The sequence below is a fragment of the Hyla sarda genome, chromosome 5, assembly GCF_029499605.1.
Source record: "Hyla sarda isolate aHylSar1 chromosome 5, aHylSar1.hap1, whole genome shotgun sequence".
Classification (NCBI taxonomy): Eukaryota; Metazoa; Chordata; class Amphibia; order Anura; family Hylidae; genus Hyla; species Hyla sarda.
The window spans coordinates 183,846,449-183,857,909 of NC_079193.1; the positions used below are offsets into that span (position 1 = coordinate 183,846,449).

Below are 11,461 nucleotides of genomic sequence, written 5' to 3' on the forward strand. Positions count from 1 at the left end.
CCAGCTGTTGCAAACTACAACTCTCAGCAGTCACCGTACACCATGCACCGTACATGCTGGGAGTTGTAGTTTTGCAACAGCTGGAGGCACACTGGTTGTGAAACACTGAGTTAGGTCACAAACTCAGTGATACATAACCAGTGTGCCTACAGTTGTTGCAAAACTGCAACTCTCAGCAGTCACCGACAGCCAACGGGCATGCTGGGAGTTGTAGTTTTGCAACAGCTGGATGTCCCCCCCCCAATGTGAACGTACAGGGTACACTCACATGGGCGGAGGATTACAGTAAGTATCTGGCTGCAAATTTGAGCTGCCGCAAACTTTCTGCTGCAGCTCAAATTGCCAGCGAGAAACTACTGTGAACCCCCGCCCGTGCGACTGTACCCTAAAAACACTACACTAGACTAACACAAAAAATAAAATAAAAAGTAAAAAACACTACGTATAAACATACCCCTACACAGCCCCCCTCCCCTCCCCAATAAAAATGAAAAACGTCTGGTACGCCACTGTTTCCAGAACGGAGCCTTCAGCTGTTGCAAAACAACTCCCAGTATTGTCGGACAGCCGTTGACTGTCCAGGCATGCTGGGAGTTTTGCAACAGCTGGAGGCACCCTGTTTGGGAATCACTGGCGTAGAATACCCCTATGTCCACCCCTATGCAATCCCTAATTTAGGCCTCAAATGCGCATGGCGCTCTCACTTTGGAGCCCTGTCGTATTTCAAGGCAACAGTTTAGGGTCACATATGGGGTATCGCCGTACTCGGGAGAAATTGGGCTTCAAATTTTGGGGGATATTTTCTGCTTTTACCCTTTTTAAAAATGTAAAATTTTTGGGAAAACAAGCATTTTAGGTAAAAAAAAAATTTTTTTTTTTACATATGCAAAAGTCGTGAAACACCTGTGGGGTATAAAGGTTCACTTAACCCCTTGTTACGTTCCCCGAGGGGTCTAGTTTCCAAAATGGTATGCCATGTGGTTTTTTTTTGCTATCCTGGCACCATAGGGGCTTCCTAAATGCGGCATGCCCCCAGAGAAAAATTTGCGTTCAAAAAGCCAAATGTGACTCCTTCTCTTCCGAGACCTGTAGTGCGCCAGCAGAGCACTTTTCACCCCCATATGGGGTGTTTTCTGAATCGGGAGAAATTGGGCTTCAAATTTTTAGGGGTATTTTCTGCTATTACCCTTTTTAAAAATAAAAAAATTTTGGGAAAACAAGCATTTTAGGTAATTTTTTTTTTTTTTTTTTTTTTACATTTGCAAAAGTCGTGAAACACCTGTGGGGTATTAAGGTTCACTTTATCCCATGTTACATTCCCCGAGGGGTCTAGTTTCCAAAATGGTATGCCATGTGTTTTTTTTTTTGCTGTTCTGGCACCATAAGGGCTTCCTAAAGGTAACATGCCCCCCAAAAACCATTTCAGAAAAACGTACTCTCCAAAATCCCCTTGTCGCTCCTTCCCTTCTGAGCCCTCTACTGCGCCCGCCGAACACTTTACATAGACATATGAGGTATGTGCTTACTCGAGAGAAATTGGGCTACAAATACAAGTAAACATTTTGTCCTTTTACCCCTTGTAAAAATAAAAAAATTGGGTCTACAAGAACATGTGAGTGTAAAAAATGAAGATTGTGAATTTTCTCCTTCACTTTGCTGCTATTCGTGTGAAACACCTAAAGGGTTAAAACGCTGACTGAATGTCATTTTGAATACTTTTGGGGGTGTAGTTTTAATAATGGGGTCATTTATGGGGTATTTCTAATATGAAGACCCTTCAAATCCACTTCAAACCTGAACTGGTCCCTGAAAAATACTGAGTTTGAAAATTTTGTGAAAAATCGGAAAATTGCTGCTGACCGTTGAAGCCCTCTGGTGTCTTCCAAAAGTAAAAACATGTCAATTTTATGATGCAAACATAAAGTAGACATATTGTATATGTGAACCAAAAAAAAATGTATTCGTAATATCCATTTTCCTTACAAGCAGAGAGCTTCAAAGTTGGAAAAATGCAAAATTTTCAAATTTTTCATCAAATTTACGGATTTTTCACCAAGAAAGGATGCAAGTATCGACAAAAATTTACCACTATGTTAAAGTAGAATATGTCACGAAAAAACAATCTCGGAATCAGAATGATAACTAAAAGCATTCCAGAGTTATTAATGTTTAAAGTGACAGTGGTCAGATGTGCAAAAAACGCTCCGGTCCTTAAGGCCAAAATGGGCTCCGTCCTGAAGGGGTTAAGTACCACCTCACCAGGACGTACATTTACGTCCTGCGTCGTTAAGTGGTTAAACATATATTTTTAAGAATCCGTGTGTGTGTTTTTTTTTTTTTTTTTATTGTAGTTTTGCAACTTTAGTGTTTTCTTGGGGAAACACTGATCTATATTATGTAATAATTCTTAAATCTTGCAGTTTTCAGTGTGGCCACTAGGTCTAATAATAAGCTGAGACTTTGTCTGTGGTGAAGAGGAGGCTGCTGGAAAGTGATCTATATAGGATTACTGCAAAATGTGATACCAATATATAGATGAGACAGTAGCAGGTCACAGGGCAATCATTTTCTGGCCGATAACTTTGTCCCCTTCCACCAATAACTGCCCACTTCAGAGGTGCTGAGGAAGAGGGGATGAATATTTATGAAGGGGTTATCGGCCGGAGCTGGTGAAAGAAATTGTTAAACATACAGCAAAAGCCCTCCCCAAAATAAATAAATGCCATATTAGCAACCAAGTGTATATCTCCTGCAGCTGCAGTGGTTTTTGGCTGGTAAGAAGTGTTTGTAACAGGGTCAGCCGAACCATTTACCTGTGTACATAGATTAGTGTGGGGGACCCTGCTGTCAGCTTCCATGTAAAGAGACTTTGCAACTCCCAAACCTCTACCAAATTACATTCATAATAAAGTAGTTAAAAATAACAGATTTTGGATTCTTTTTATCTTTCTACCAAGTTGCATTCCCTACTGTAAGCCTGCAAACACGGCATGCTGCTGCGTAGAGAGGACTACTTAGCTCAGGGATGTGACAGAGAATAACTGTTTATGAATTTTTCCTTCAACGGAAAAAAAAATTCTTATAATTATAAATATTCCTTGTAAATTCTTTATTCACTGAACACCTTAAGACATGGACTATACATGTACAGCCTGGTCCCAATCTGAGTGTATGACACGTGCTCACACTCCTTATACCCGGTAAGTACCGGCTGGACATCAACACTGTTGCCGATGCCAGGCATTAACCCTTCAGCTGCTGTAATCAAAGTTGTTTGCAGCATCTAAAATGCAGTTGCCGGTTAGAGCAGTGGGCTGATCGGGACCTCTGTGGGGCAATCGGCTGTCTGGATCAGCCGTATACCAGCTGGAGGCTCAATCGCCTGCTTTTGTGCCGATGGATCAGTGCTCTGTGAATACAGGCAGCTTGTATAAGCAAAGCGCCGATAACCCTGTTCAAGCTATGCCAGCATTAAAGAGTGTTTACAATTGACAGATTGCATGTAGTAGTCCCCTATGGGTACTAAAAATAGTAAATAAATAAAAAAAAAATAATTACTAATAAATGTGAATAAGCCCTAATAAAACGTTAATGAAACCACGTTGTCAATCGCATAAACGTAAAATACCAAAGTTCACCCCCCTTTCCCCCACAGGTCCCTCTGCAGTTCCTGTTTCTTCTGCTTCTGGTAATCCACGGCTACTGTCTTCTGCCAGCTTCCAAAAGGAGAGGTCGGAGCAGGACCTGCCTGCTGTGCCAATCATTACTCCAACAAAGCTGCAGCCAGTGATTTACCTCAGAGGGCAGGTCCTGTTCCAAGCTCTCATCCTAGAAGCTGGCAGAAGACAGTAGCAGCAGAGGACCTGAAGCAGATGAAACAGAGCTACTGTTATTTATTTTTTTTTGTTTTGTTTTCTTAACACTGAAAATCGCTCTTACTTTTAATGTATTCTGCAGGTTAATATTGGCGCAATGAGTGGTGATCGAGAAGACTCGTCTAAGAAAAGGTCCTACTATTATTGTAAGGTAAGGATATTACAGATTCCCTTAAATATGATATGGTAATATTTTTCTTTTCTTGCTGTATTAAAAAAAGACTCCTAGACGTGCAGTTGGATTTTGTTTGCCATTATAAACTGACTTATCTGGAAGTGAGTTTCATGATTAGTAGGGTTTCAGACAGCCCCATTTTCATGATGAAAAAGCTGATTGGGAGCAATCTCTATTGTACTGGAGATGTGTTCCAGATATTCAAGCGTTTCAATGCTTTTGTCTTTTAAAGGGGTACTCCGGCAGGAAACAATTTTTTTTTTCATATCAACTGGCTCCAGAAAGTTAAACATATTTTTAAATTCTATTTAAAAATTTAAATCCTTTGGGTACTTATCAGCTGCTGTATGCTCCTGAGGAAGTTGCGTTGTTCTTTTCTGTCTGACCACAGTGCTCTCTGCTGACACATCTGTCTGTGTCAGGAACTGTCCAGAGTCGGAGTAAATCCCCATCGCAAACCTCTACTGCTCCAAACAGTTCCTGATATGAACAGAGGTGTCAGTAGAGAGCACTGTGGTCATACAGAAAAGAACAACTCAACTTCCTCTGTAGTATAGGGAGTTAAATGTACGGCTTAAGTTGTGGTGTTAGGGAGAAGGGCTTGGATTTTTAGAGCACTGGGCTGATTATTCAATGGGGTACAAACTTTATTCTATGGCTAATTTTACACCTGAATGAAAGGGGGTCTGCTGTGTTGGGGGAGAGAATCCTGGAAGGAACTCAGAAAATCCCATTGTTGAGACTGTATAAAACTTAATGGAAATGTAAAGTGTATGTTCACAAATGCCAGAAGTCTAGCAAATAAAATGGGGGAGCTTGAGGCCTGGATACTGGAGGAACATATTGATATATAGTTGGTAAGATAGATCATGGAGACATGGCTAGACTTCGCACATGACTGGGCTGTCAATCTGCAGGGGTTTACTGCAAATAGTCGCAGGTGAGACTTTTTGTGCAGCTTTTTTTACTTTCATTTTCACAGGCACTGTGGGACGAGCGGGTAGGAGATGTACAGTAGGGTGATAAGCTTGTCACCTGCCTGCACATCTCCAGCCCACGCAACACTACTACAACTAGACATGCAGTGGGGGCAGGTGACAAGCTTGTCACCCAGCTTGCACATCTCCCCCCAGCCCTGCTGCATGACAACTCCCATTGTGTCCTTACTGTAAGGGCATGCTGGGAGTTGGTTATGCGGTACTGTGGGGGTGGGTTACAAATAAATGTACTAACCTATTTTCCTAGTTATTTTTTTATTTTTTTTCCCCCTTCTCATTTCCTTGTATCCTGTGGACTACGATGATGACCAGTGTTTTTTTTAAATTTATTTTTTGTTTAATGTTAATAAAATGGTTTACGAGGGCTTGTGGGGGAGTGTTTTTTGGAATAAAAGTATTTATTAAACTTTTCTTTTTTTCTTTACGGGCTCAGTAATGGAAGCTGTCTTATAAACAGAAGCAATTACTAAGCCAGGGCTAAGCGTTAGCACCAAAAATATCTAGCACTAACCCCCAATTATTCCCCCGGTACCAACCACCACAGAGGTGCCGGGAAGAGTCGCTACCAACAGGCCCGGAGCATCCAATACGGCACTCCTGGGCCTAGGCGATGACGGGCATTATTTAGGCTTGGGAGGGCCATGTCCTCGCCCACCCTGGTAACGTCAGGCTGTTGCTGCTTGGTTGGTATTTGGCTGAGAATAAAAAATATGGGGAACCCTATATTTTTTTTATTTTATTTTTTTTTCCATAAATTAAATAAAGGAAAAACGCATAGGGGTTCCCTGTATTTTTATTCTTAGCCAGATACCAACCAAGGAGCATTTTCGTTTTTTCCTCCTTACCTTTTAAAAATCATAACCCTTTCAATTTTCCACCTAAAAATCCATATTATGGCTTATTTTTTGCAACACCAATTCTACTTTGTAATGACATCAGTCATTTTACGCGAAACGGGAAAATTGTGCGACAAAATAGAAGAGAAACGCCATTTTGTAACTTTTGGGGGCTTCCGTTTCTACGCTATGCATATTTCGGTAAAAATTACACCACCTCTTTATTCTGTAGGTCCATACGATTAAAATGATACCCTACTTATATAGGTTTGATTTTGTCGTACTTCTGGAAAAAATCATAACTACATGCAGGAAAATTTATACGTTTAAAAATGTCCTCTTCCGACCCCTATAACTTTATTTTTCCACGTACAGGGCGGTATGAGGACTCCCTTTTTGCGGTGTGATCTGAATTTATCGGTATCATTTTGATCTGACTTTTTAATCACTTTTTATTCATTTTTTAATGGTATAAAAAGTGACCAAAAATAAGCTTTTTTGGACTTTGGAATTTTTTTTCGTGTATGCCATTGACCGTGCGGTTTAATTAACAATATATTTTTATATGTAGAAATTATAAATAAAAAATATTTATGTGAACCAGTCCTCAAAAGCACAGGGGAGAGAAAAAGGAAAAGACTAGTGGAGATGGGATCCAAGAAATGGTCTTTATTATATAAAAAGGATATATATGACCAATCGCCTAGCAGGGCCCTTGCTAAAGGCGAATGGAATATACTGGGTAAAAAATAGATATAATAAAAAATACAGAATATAGTAGGATTAAAATGAAATAAATATGATGGGTAAGTAGCACCAAATAAAATTCATTAATTAAATATCTGCTGCATATATCAGGAGAAAACGTTCTCAGTCCATATAATTCATAGGGATATTTCAATGAAAAATCCACAAGAAATGTCCAGAATGAAAAGTCACAATTAGTTTGGGTGTGTCCGGAGTAACGGTATATGGTAGTGAGTGTAGCCACAATAGCTACAATAGGAAATTCATGGACAGGTAATGCAGACAATGTGGCAAACACTGTCAGCGATGAAGATGTCAAGTCTCGGTGCACAGCACCACTCACCCTCCTTTGGAGTCCTCAGGTCCGGGCTGGCACGGCTGAGTCCGGCACTCTGGATATCAATGCCCGCCTGGGTGGTATGCTGGGTGAATGGCTGAATCTCCGGGGGTCCGAGTGTCCTGGGCTGGCACGGGAGGCGTCCGGCCTTGGGGAGGATGATGTCCAGGAGTAACTCTGCCGACCGGGGCTGTGAGAGGATGCAGGTAACAGGTGGTGCGGATTGCACGTATGAATAAGGTGCTAACAGCGCGCATGCAGCAGTGGTCCTGGAATCGCGGGCATCCAGCTGTTGCAATTGGAATATGGCAGATAGTCTATTTGAAGTGATATACACTTATGGATAAGGTGCAGATAATGGACTAGACGCGTTTCAAGGCCGCGGGCCTTTTCTTCAGTAGCTATAGGGTTAATACAGGGCATCACTGCGATCGGTGATGTCCTTTATTCGCCGCAGGTCACGGCCGTTGATGGCCTCCGGGACAGACCCGATGTGACGCGGGGTCACTGCGTGACCCCGCGGCATATTGCGGGAGCCGGTGGAGGACGTAAATATAAGTCCTTCGTCGTTAAGGTATAAATGGGCTGGGTCCTTAAGGGGTTAAAGGATTATTTTGTGTTTTAAAAGCCATATTTTATTGTAATAACCCTTTTTTTATTTGCCATGACTTTAATTTTATTGTATTAACCATTGAACAACCATTTTGTGTTTCTGTTGATTCACAAGGGTCCTGTGATTTACAGTTCACAAGTATACTAACTTTATACATTATATACTGAAATAAATAAACATACGTTAGCCTAATATTCACGTCTCTGAGCCCCAATTTCTGTATTCTATTTCACATTTTTTGGCACCGTGGGTATAGGTGTTATTTTGGTAGCTCGAGTCTCAGGTTGCCAATAGGAGCCTCTCTACCACTCTTTTTTTTTTTTTTTTTTTTGTATGTCTTTTTTGACCATACTAAGTATGTAACTATACAGCAGCTTATAAGTACTGGAAGGGTTGTTTTTTTTATTTACAAATCTGTATAACTTTCTGGCACCAGATGATTTAAAAATTAAAATAGTTTTCTACCGCAGTACCCCTTTTAATCTTCTCTTGTTAACCCATTCCCAACCTCTACTATAGCACCGTACTGTTTATATACAACAAAGTATTTCCTACATTTTGTACAGTTACAGGGCGAGGATGCAATAGCCTTTGCTGTCTGATCTTTATTGCTACAGTGTCTCGGATTAGAAATAACCCAAGTATTATGCATTTAACCACAAAGATGTTGTAGTCAATAGTGACCACATGATGTAAGGGGCTATCACTATGAAACTGTTTTATGTTTTGTTTTCTTTTCCTCTCCTGCTAGGGCTTTTGACTAAGGCAGAGCTCAGATTCTCCTGCTGTCTGCATGTGGACTATTAGATGCATCATCAGATTACAATATTGTGTTGGGAAGGAAAAGTTTCTGATAGTCTAAAAAAATATAGAAACCAAAGTTTCTCACTTCTTTTATGCTGGATTCACATAGCTTTTTGGTCAGTATTTTAGTCAAAACCAGGAATGAGTTTAAAACAAAGAGAAAACTGCAAATCTTTCCATTATACTTTTTCTTTGTGTCCACTCCACTCCTGGTTTTGGTTAAATGGTACCATAAAAAATATAACTAGTCTGACTTAACCCCTTAAGGACTCAGCCCATTTTGGCCTTAAGGACTCAGACAATTAAATTTTTACGTTTTCATTTTTTCCTCCTCGCCTTCTAAAAATCATAACTTTTATATTTTCATCCACAGACTAGTATGAGGGCTTGTTTTTTGCGCGACCAGTTGTCCTTTGTAATGACATAACTCATTATATCATAAAATGTATGGCGCAACCAAAAAACACTATTTTTGTGGGGAAATTAAAACGAAAAACGCAATTTTGCTAATTTTGGAAGGTTTCGTTTTCACGCCGTACAATTTATGGTAAAAATGACGTGTGCTCTTTATTCTGAGGGTCAATACGATTAAAATGATACCCATTATTACATACTTTTATATTATTGTTGCGCTTAAAAAAAATCACTAACTTTTTAACCAAATTAGTACGTTTATAATCCCTTTATTTTGATGACCCCTAACTTTTTTATTTTTCCGTATAAGCGGCGGTATGGGGGCTCATTTTTTGCGCCATGATCTGTACTTTTTTTTTTGATACCACATTTGCATATAAAAAACTTTTAATACATTTTTTATAATTTTTTTTTTTTAATAAAATGTATTAAAGTAGGAATTTTGGCCTTTTTTTTTTTTTTTTTTCGTTCACGCTGTTAACCGTACGGGATCATTAACATTTTATTTTAATAGTTCGGACATTTACGCACGCGGCGATACCAAATATGTCTATAAAAAAAAAAATTTTACGCTTTTTGGGGGTAAAATAGGAAAAAACGGACGTTTTACTTTTTTATTGGGGGAGGGGATTTTTCACTTTTTTTTTTACTTTTACATTTTTTTTACATTTTTTTTTTTACACTTGAATAGTCCCCATAGGGGACTATTCATAGCAATACCATGATTGCTAATACTGATCTGTTCTATGTATAGGACATAGAACAGATCAGTATTATCGGTCATCTTCTGCTCTGGTCTGCTCGATCACAGACCAGAGCAGGAGACGCCGGGAGCCGGAAGGAGAGGGGACCTCCGTGCGGCGTTATGAATGATCGGATCCCCGCAGCAGCGCTGCGGGCGATCCGATCATTCATTCAAATCGCGCACTGCCGCAGATGCCGGGATCTGTATTGATCCCGGCATCTGAGGGGTTAATGGCGGACGCCCGCGAGATCGCGGGCGTCGGCCATTGCCGGCGGGTCCCTGGCTGCGATCAGCAGCCGGGATCAGCCACGCATGACACGGGCATCGCTCCGATGCCCGCGGTTATGCTTAGGACGTAAATGTACGTCCTGGTGCGTTAAGTACCACCGCACCAGGACGTACATTTACGTCCTGCGTCCTTAAGGGGTTAAAAAAGCAAGTCCTCTAATGACTATGTGGAGGACTTAAAGGGGCACTGTGGGTTACCAAAACTTATCCCCAGGATAAGTGTCTGATCATGGGGGGTCCGACCGTCTTTGGTGTAGAATGGCCCCCACCCTCGGAGACGTGGGTCTTGTCGCAGCCAGTGATTGACTGAACAGTCTATCACTCCCACAAAGGGTTGTGGCCACTCTAAGAGGACTGGTGAGTAGCAGAATCCCATTCGGGTGCCATAGGGTGGTTGGATTCCTCCATGATCAGACAGTAATCCCCTATCCTGTGGTTAGGGGATATGTTTTTGTTACCCGGAGTAATCCTTTAAGTTTAACAAAATTGTTTCCCTCTCAACAGGTTTGCCAAGTTGCATGCCTAAATGACGATGGTCTCCGTTCTCACTACAGAGATGAACAGCATGAAAAGGTAATGTTATATGTAAAAGTAGAAATTGCCTCTGTTTGACATGTACACAGTGTGTGTGTGTGTATGTATGTGTGTATATAATATAATTTTTTTTTTCTCTCAAAAAAATAAGGGGAACACTTAAACAACACAATGTAAGTCAGTCAATCGGACTTCTGTTAAATCACACTGTCCACTCAGGAAGCAACACTGACTGTCAATTTCACATGCTGTTGTGCAAATGGAACAGGCAACAGGTGGAAATTATAGGCAATTAGCAAGACACCCCCAATAAAGGAGTGGTTCTGCAGGAGGTGACCACTTCTCAGTTCCTATGTTTCCTGGCTGTTGTTTTGGTCACTTTTGAATGCTGGCGGTGCTTTCACTCTAGTGGTAGCATGAGACGGAGTCTATAACCCACACAAGTGGCTCAGGTAGTGCAGCTCATCCAGGATGGCACATCAATGCGGGCTGTGGCAAGAAGGTTTTCTGTGTCGTTCAGCATAATGTCCAGAGCATGGAAGAACTACCAGGAGACAGACCAGTACATCAGGAGTCGTAGAGGAGGCCGAAGAAGGGTAACAACCCAGCAGCAGGACCGCTACCTCTGCCTTTGCAAGGAAGAGCACTGCCAGAGCCCTGCAAAATGACCATGTGCATGTGTCCAAATGGTCAGAAACAGACTCCATGAGGGTGGTATGAGGGCCCGACGTCCACAGGTGGGGGTTGTGCTTACAGCCCAACACCGTGCAGGACATTTGCCAGAGAACACCAAGATTGGTAAATTCGCCACTGGCATCCTGTGCTCTTCACAGATGAAAGCAGGATCACACTGAGCACATGTGACAGACGTGACAGAGTCTGGAGACGCTGTGGAGGATGTTCTGCTGCCTGCAACATCCTCCAGCATGACCGATTTGGTGGTGGGTCAGTTATGGTGTGGGGTGGCATTTCTTTGGGGGGGCTGTACAGCCCTCCATGTGCTTGCCAGAGGTAGCCTGACTGCCATTAGGTACCGAGATGAGATCCTCAGACCCCTTGTGAGACCATATGCTGGTGTGGTTGGCTATGGTTTCC

General features: G+C 41.6%; 1 protein-coding gene across 2 annotated transcripts in view; it reads left to right on the forward strand.

Moving 5' to 3' along the window:
• The window catches only part of LOC130273673 (uncharacterized), a gene marked incomplete in the record, with an annotated part of 157,308 nt that overhangs the window by 74,535 nt on the left and 71,312 nt on the right, over positions 1-11,461 (forward strand). For both annotated transcript variants that reach the window (XM_056520854.1, XM_056520853.1), the window contains 2 exon segments: positions 3,958-4,026; positions 10,337-10,405. In XM_056520854.1, coding sequence (XP_056376829.1) covers positions 3,958-4,026; positions 10,337-10,405 — 138 coding nt within the window.